The 8,780-nt window shown below is 39.8% G+C and overlaps 1 protein-coding gene across 1 annotated transcript in view; it reads left to right on the top strand.

Moving 5' to 3' along the window:
* Positions 1-197: 197 nt before the first annotated feature.
* Positions 198-8,780, top strand: part of rno (rhinoceros) — a 14,683-nt gene continuing 6,100 nt past the window's right edge. The window contains 10 exon segments of the mRNA XM_018453734.1: positions 198-413; positions 1,841-1,890; positions 1,980-2,494; positions 2,599-2,755; positions 3,746-3,898; positions 4,027-4,314; positions 4,530-4,703; positions 4,787-4,953; positions 5,622-5,745; positions 5,825-8,774. Coding sequence (XP_018309236.1) covers positions 2,037-2,494; positions 2,599-2,755; positions 3,746-3,898; positions 4,027-4,314; positions 4,530-4,703; positions 4,787-4,953; positions 5,622-5,745; positions 5,825-8,774 — 4,471 coding nt within the window. The 5' untranslated portion in view covers positions 198-413; positions 1,841-1,890; positions 1,980-2,036.

Here is an 8,780-nt window from a genome sequence, read left to right as displayed (position 1 = left end):
TCGGCGTGTTCCGCGGCGGCTCGGGAGCGCGCACGGCTCACGCCGGCGGCCCCGCGGCCGGTTTCACGCCTGCACGCGATCACGTGCAGTCTCGCGCGCGGAAATATATCCGGCTAATAGATCAATAATAAGGTATTTAATGGTCTTCCCGAGTGTATATATGTGTGTGTGTGCGCGCGCGCGGGTGAGACCTGTGGTGGAGTGCGCGCGACGTTGCTGCCATCTGTATTGTCAATGTTGTCGGGCAGCAGCAGCAGCAGCAGGAGCAAACCAGCACCAGCAGCAACGTAATGGAGCCGTGAGCATTCTCGTAAGCCGTACGCAATTGCATCAACCGTGCCGACCGTCATCTCCCGTGTGTGTACAATGAGATTTAACGCCGCCCGCGGTCCGCTCGATCGTCGACACGTGCAGTGAGTTGTGAATGTGTTGCCCCGTTAAAAACGCCGCGGAGATCCGTGCAAGCGCTTATACGCGAGAGAGCGCGAGCCCCGCGGGGCGCCCCGTTCTCTCTCTCTCTCTCTCTCTCTCTCTCTCATTCTCTCTCTCTCTCTCTCTTTCCTACTCTGTCCCAATGTTTACATGATCGCGCCCGTCGTGGACGATGGAATTGCGATTCCGTCGATGACTCTGCGCCATCCACCATCCACCGCGTCCATCGTTCGCGCGGCCGCTTTCGCGGCCCCGCGTCTCGCGGTGCGCTACGCGTGAAACGTCTCGGCCGTCGCGCCCCGCGGCCGCCGGGACTGTTCGTGGCGACACGCGCATCCAGTCCGCGGTCCTGCGTTTTTTATAACCTCTTTTCTCTCCCCCGTGCGACGGAAGATCCGCCAGCCATCGCGGGGACGGACGCGCGCGATATCGCCGATCTGACGGTGTCCCCTCCGCGTGTTTACAGCCGACGGCGACGACGCGCGCCGCCGTTTAGTGGTGTCGCGCGCATTGGAGAAATGCCGCGGGTGCCCGCCGAGGATGCCTGACGTCGCCTTGCGTCGCCCCTGCTGGCTCGGCCCGACTCCAAATCTCTTCTCGCACATCACCCTGATCGTCGTCCTTATAACCCTTTACGCGAAATCGCGTATATCGTATGGAATGTTGCTCCTTCGCCGTTACTCAGTAAACTGACGTACCGTTCGTACACGTGAGACTCGGTGCACGCGAGCGATTTGTATATATTTATCTCTAAACTCAATACTCAAGAAACTGTGTTTTCTATTCTTTGTGGTAGATTATCGTAATGTGTACTGTAGTAATTTTAATGCTTTTCATAAGTGTGTAACATTTTTTAAATGTTTTTTTCTTTTTAGTTTGAGAAATCTTCTGTGTATTATATATATATGTATATATAATTGCTTATATTTTCTGGATATTTTTCACCTGGCTCCTGCTATGTTTTCTTTCTTTTCATTTGAGATATATAAATTTATATATTATATCACAAGGAATATATTTTATTACTTGTTCTTTCTTTCTGATTAAAATATGTGTATTCAATATATTATGTAAAGCATTTTATATGGAATATTAGAAAAAAAGTAATGATTTAAGTATTTCTATGATGTCACTCAAGAATCTAAATGAGAATGTAGAACTTGAAACAAAATTAATGATCAACAGATAAAGTTGTGAGTTATTATGTCAAATTTTTAAATTAAATGAACAAACTGGTTTGCAACCAGTATTATTTTTCTAAAATTATCCTTCGAACAATTGTCATTTCCTAAACTACACATCTTGCGTCATTAACTTGCAACAAAATTATCTGTTTATATCGTCGTGTAATTTTCTTGCCAATTTGTAAAATTTTTCGAAATCAAGCGATACATTCTTTATGTTTCAGTTCTGAAGATAATCTGCTTTCCAGATAATAAATATATGGATAACTATGTAGTAAGTTTATCTCTATACATAATATTTTTAAAAATATACATCGAAAAGAGAGAATAGAAAGCTCAAAAAGTATGCAATTGTTATTTCAGGGTGTACACAGTTCACCTGCATGTGCCACATACCACTAGCTTATTTGGCATAGTAGAATGGCACAACGAGGCAAGAGGCATAGAAACGACAATGATCTGGCGTCTTGTCCGGGCGCTATTAAAAGGCGCAAATGTAGATTGGGCCCAGCTGCCACTGGTTCATCGGCACTGGCAGCGACCATGGGGCCCTCAGAAGAAGAGGAAACGATGGCGTCATCCAGCCAAGGGGGGGCACCCTGGTCCGCCCGATCTGTCAGTGATATCAAGATTCCCAGTATATACAATCGAACGTCCGCGGAAGCACCAGCGGAATTATTTCGTAAAGACCTGATCAGCGCTATGAAATTGCCAGACAGTGAACCGTTGAGTCCAAACGAGTATTGGGTTATAACTGATCAGTGGAAACAGGAGTGGGAAAGAGGTGTTCAAGTACCCGTTAGTCCGGATGCTCTTCCTCAACCGAGGGTTACTGTTACACAGACGTCTCCTTTGAAGTTACAAGCTGAATTCAAATTGTGAGTGCATAATGTGTATTGTTGTAAATTGTGTGAGATACCTTATTGGAGATCATTAAAGTGCGGTATAATATCTTGTAACGAAATCGTCCCATGTTTTTCAGGCCTAAAAAGTTAATAAGAATATCCCGTGATGATTATTTTAACACGGAGGATCATCATTTAAGTACTACTCCAGCAAGAGCGGAGAAAGCCTGTGCTTATGATCTCGATGATACTGACATTGCCTGGTTGGAAGTATTCAATGGAGAACGTGCACAGGTATGACCAATTGTTTATAGTTATACTAAATCAATTGACATTTCTTTGAGGTCTTTTAATTTTGTGCACAAAGAATTTGTGTTATCTTTATATCTTCTAAAAGGTATGATTAAAAGATAAGATTTTTAAATATAAATGATTATCGCTTTTATTTAATTATAAATGATTATTTAAATATAAATTATATTAAATCTGGAGACAAGTTTCTCGGTGCTAATTATATTTTAAATAACGAAATATATTTTTTGTTTTATATAAAAATATTTTATATAACAAAATAAAAAACAAAGTAAAAAGTTTTAATACATTTCTGTTTGCAAGAAAAATATATTTATATAATAGAAAGAGAATGGAAATTTTAAATAATTTCTGATTCTTAAATGTATCTGAGATATTTTACCGATATTTTTAAAAGAGAATTTAATTCGGGAGTAGTTATCTGGGATATTTTTGTGCTCTAATTAAAACACTCTCTATTATTAACAATACATATTGTCTATTATTGTACTTTCGATTTATTAGTATTTGAGAACATTATAGATATGAATTTAACCATAATTTTCTGAAAACAAGTAAAGATCAAATATTAAATGGAATAAGTAACAATACATTAAGTAGCTTATTATGATTTCTAAAAAATAAAGATTTTAATATAACATTTTTATATTGTGAAATTTTTAATGCAAATGCATATTTAAAGATTCGTAAAGAATATTTTACAATTCATATTTTTTCATCGCTGAAGTAGAAAAATATTCAGGTAATTATTCCCAGGTTTAGCTAATCAAATTATCTAGTATTTTTGCAATTGTTATTTCTAATGATGTAGATAATTGTTACGATTATTATTGAAAAAATTAATAAATATTTATGTAACTAATGATTATATCATCTGTTATTAGTTTATCTACATACAATATTTATTAGGTACATGCGATATTTATTAATAACATATATTTTACATTAATATTTTATATTAAAATTGCCCAGGCTGGACAACCGCCGGTTACAGAATCGCAGTTAGAACGTGTCATTGAAGAATTGGAAGTGCGTTGTTGGGAAAGGATTCAAACAATCGTGAAGAATGAGGAGGGACTTGGGATTGAATATGACGAGAACGTCATTTGTGATGTTTGCAGATCGGTGAGTAATTATTTTTATATAATGCAAATTTGGAATATATATATATAATTTATTGTATGTGCTTCACATGTATATGACATACATTTCAATTTGTGTTGGATTGTTCATAACACAAATTTTTATGATAGCCGGACTCGGAAGAGGGTAACGAGATGGTGTTTTGTGATTGTTGCAACATATGTGTACATCAAGCTTGTTATGGCATTACTTCAATACCCGATGGCTCTTGGTTGTGTAGAACTTGTTCGTTAAGTCAAAGACCTGACTGTGTATTATGCCCTAATAAGGGAGGTGCAATGAAGTGTACACGAAGTGGTCAAAAATGGGCTCATGTCTCGTGTGCACTTTGGATTCCCGAAGTTAGCATTGGTTGCGTAGAGAGAATGGAACCAATTACAAAAATATCCAGTATTCCGGTAAATAATAGTGATCTTATAATTATTGATCTACTGTCTATATTTATTACTTTCATTATTCAAATTTAAATTAATGTTTAAAACATATCTTTTTTGAAACATTTAATTATATATGCTACATTATATACGTTTTAGATATTTTAAATTAACTTGAGATTTCTTTATTGCGATTCTGGATACACCAATTGATTAAATGTAATAATAACGAATTGCAGCAAAGTCGATGGGCCTTAATTTGCGTTTTATGCCGCGAACGTGTGGGTGCTTGCATCCAATGCAGTATAAAGACATGTAAAACAGCGTATCATGTTACATGTGCTTTTAAATATGGGTTGGAAATGAAGGCTATTATTGAGGACGAAATGGCAGACGACGGGGTGAAATTAAGGGTAAGCTATTAAACGCGATCCAAATTTAGAATTGTTTCGTAACTACAACTATATTGGGTCAATTGATAATTTCGTGTTTGTAGTCGTATTGTCAAAAGCACAGTAGAACGAATACAAAAGATAAAGTCGGCGTTGGCGGTAGCGTAGGAAGTGGAGGAAAGGGTGGGTCAGATTCCGAAGATGGTGAATCCAGACGACGGAAACGGAAAGACATGACTTCTGAAGAAAAAAATCAAGCACGTGCAGCTAAGTATGTGACATTTTTTTAACATGCTTTTTGAAATCTAAATAAAATTATAGATACATATCAGCTATCTTATTAACCTTGTTAAGGCCCAATTGCTCAGTCAAAATAACAACGTTATTCTGACTTTAAGCGAAGCTTAAAAATCTCTTTTTTTTAAGCGAGAGACAGAAAGGAAGAGTTTTGAGCATGCTTAAAATTAAAGTAATGTGGGTACAAACGTTGGGCCTAATTTATTTAAATTTATATTGTAATACTAATTGATTATACTAATTTACATAATCATACTGTTTATGTGTCAATATAATTAAAAAAACAAAAAAATAAAATTTTACAGAGAAAAGATTTTACAATAATAATTTAGCATTAACAGATGAAGTTATTGAATGTCAGAAAAATTTTCTATTAAAATATTAAGAAAATAAATTAGATTTTGGATCAAATAAACCTAAAAACCAGCAAGGTTAAATGTTTTAAAATTTATCAAATAATATTTAAAATAATGCAATAATGATAAAATTCTTCATGTAAACAATATAAGAAAAGATATTTTTAATAAAAAAAAATATATTTTAATACCTTGCGTTTTTTTATAAAGAATTAATTATTTTTAAAATTATATTTTGAAAAATATATATATAAGCGTAATATGTGTTGTTTTCAATTCATATTAGGCTGCAAGAAATTGAAGCGGAATTTGATAAGCATGTTAGTCTAAAGGATATTACTTCCCAACAATTGGATATAGATCCTGATAGCATCATATACATATATAACTATTGGAAACTGAAGAGACGAGTAAGTCGTCAATACAAATCCTTAAATGCGAGAATATTACGGTGGATATGGTTTGTAATTCGGATATATTACTTTTTAGGCTGGTCATAATAAACCATTATTAGCTCCTCGTTGTGGCGAACTGTCGAGTGCAGGAGCTCGCGCTCAAGGTCAAGCGGCCGATGTAGAAAAAATGCGTACGTTTGTTCAACTTCGACAAGATTTAGAACGCGTACGAAACTTATGCTACATGGTTGGCCGCCGCGAGAAGCTCTGTCGCACTTTCTTGAGACTGCGCGAACAAACCTTCCACAAGCAGGCAATGGTGATGGCTGGACCGCCACTATCTCCGACGACGGCCGCAGCTATTGTCGAAGCCAATCACGGACCTTCAATATACGATCGTCTCTATTCCCATCCCGATGCCGAAGATCACACTCATGATTTCAACACAATACTCACCCGGATCAAGGTTGAGTCTCCCACACCAGCGTCTAACGATGAGAAGAAAGTACAGCCGGATTTCAATGGTGCGTCCAATAAGAAACCTTACTTCAATGGTTCGGTCAGAGGGAAGAGCCTGTACGGTAGCGATTTGTCATCCATGAGTAGTAGCGAAACGGACGCGGTGAAAATGGAGAGAAAAACAACCGGCAAATGCACAAACAAGTCTAAGACTTTGAAGGTCGAAATCGAATCGAGTTCAGAAGATGATGGGAATGCATTATCGAAGAACAAAACTCCCGCTAGGCGAAAAACAAAGAAGAACGCGCCGGACAGGCCACGAGTCAAACTGCGCGATAGTAGCGAAAGTGATAAACTAGACATTGTGAACAGATCACGTACTCTGCAACATATGGAGCTTGGTAGTTCTGGTAGCGAGAGCGACGAATTGTTACCGTTGAGCACCAACGCCAGTTCTCGCCTCGGTCCATCAGCAGCTTCTGCCATATATTCGGATACTGATTCAGATTCACAAGAGCATCATTCCCATTCGGCCGTACTTATCACAAAAGCTGCGGTGAAGGAATTCTCAGCAGCGGATATATCAAAGAACACGCAGAAAAACTTTACATGTAAGGATGCCGCAAGGTCAGATTATCAGGATGAATCTACAAAGAACAAGGAGAACGTGAAAAACTCGAAGAAGAAAGAATATATACCATCCGCTCTGATAGTTCCACAGCGGCAAGCGGCGAAGAAGGCATCTGAAATCATGCAGCGAACACAGGGTAAGAAGGAGAATACCACGAGCGAACCTGTAGAGTTTGTGAAATCGCCTGGGGAACCTCTGAAACCGACTAAGGAAAAGTCATCTGGCAAGAAACAGCGCGACAACAAGGCATCAAAAGACACTAAGAATAACGACGTTTATGATTTTGATAAGGAGTTCGGCGACGGCTCGGAGATCCTTGCTTACGTACCGCAACGGCAAGCTGCAAAGAAAGCCGCGGAGCACATCAAGAGCGGTATGGGCACGAAAACTGCTCAGTCCGAGGTCGAAACAGCGGACGGGAAACCAAAGAAGGAATTGCCGGACGGTGGTAAAAGGAAAGAAGTTAAGAAGGAGGAATCGCCGAAGAAGGAGGAGCTGCCGACAAGAAAGGAAGAATCACTATTGAAAGAGAGACGGGGAAAGAAACAGGTGCCTGAAAGCAGCAATAGCGAGAGCAGCAGCAGTGACAGCAGCAGTGGCAGTAGCTCTTCGGAAAGTAGCAGTGATTCCGATGTAGCTAAGAGTCCGATACAAAAAATATCGAGCACCACTAAGGAGCCAACTTCCTCTTCAACTACTACTAATACTACGTCCTCCGAAAGCGATAATGGTAATCAAGTGAAGAACAAAACTGCGAATAAACGGACAATGAATAAAATCGCAGACGAAGCGGTCGAATCTGAGAAAAGGACTGTCGCGGGGCGGAAACTCAAGAAGCTGCCCGATAAGAAGCTTAAAACTTCCGACGGGCGGCATGGACCAGAGTTTCAGCCGCCGCTTACTGAGAGAGAAGAATCAGGTAGAACCGCCGTACCTAAGGAGCAGCAACAGGCTCAACAGCAGCAGCAACAACAACAGCAGCAACAACAACAGCAGCAACAGCAGCAGCAGTCCAATAAAAGAGCCGACCAAAGAGACTCCAAAAGATCCCTGCAAACACAACAGCCAGCTGACCAAAGTGTGCTCGGTGGGTCTCGAAATAATGTTGGGCTACGAAGTGTATCTGGGGCCAAATCTACCAAAAAATCGAGTCAGTCGATTAAGCAGACACAACAACAACAGTCTACTCTCAGAGGCAAAGAGGACAGCGGCGGAGCAGCGTCCAGAGCGAAATCAGAGACGCGCAAACGAAAATCAAGCGAGGTTACCGCAAAGGAGGACAAGGGTAACAAGGAAACGATATCGCTCAAGAAAGTGGAAAAGAAATTAATGGAGAAGATATCCAAGGAAACCGAGAAAGATAAACATGATACTACTAGCATTAAAAATGTCCCAGAACTTGTAGAATCTTCGAAAGCGACTGAGAATACTCCTAAAATAGATGACAAGAAGATCAAGAAAACAAGTAATAAGAATGCGATCAATACATTGGAGGAGGAGATGAAACAGCGACGGGCGGAACGAGACAGTCCGAAGAAATCATCGAGGGGACTGGACAAGCTGCTTGAAAAACGTGAGCATCTTGACAAACTTTCAAGGAGTTAGCAGGAGAGATGTAACGAGGAGAATAAAGATTTAAAAATTGTAGCATCCATTGCAAAGGAGACTATCAAGAACGAGGATATTAAGAACCACATGAGCGAGGAAGTCGCGGTGTTAGACATAATGAAATTGGAAAAAGAAGATGTAAAAAAGAATGTCGAGATTACTTTGGAGAAACCTACGGACAGAAGAAAGAAGACAGAGCGGAAGCTCGAGAGCGAAACGCAGGCTGCTGTCGAGATGATCACGGTCGAAGAGACCGTCGCTAAGGAGTCAAACGATAATATTTGTTTGAGGTCAATGCCCGATAAAGTCTCTACCGCATTAATAGAAAACGTGACGTCCGAGAAAGAGTGCC

The sequence above is a fragment of the Mycetomoellerius zeteki genome, unplaced genomic scaffold (genome assembly GCF_001594055.1).
Source record: "Mycetomoellerius zeteki isolate Tzet28-1 unplaced genomic scaffold, Tzet1.0 scaffold407, whole genome shotgun sequence".
NCBI lineage: Eukaryota > Metazoa > Arthropoda > Insecta > Hymenoptera > Formicidae > Mycetomoellerius > Mycetomoellerius zeteki.
The sequence above is the reverse complement of the archived record's forward strand: the minus strand, read 5'-3'. Positions and strand labels throughout refer to the sequence as shown.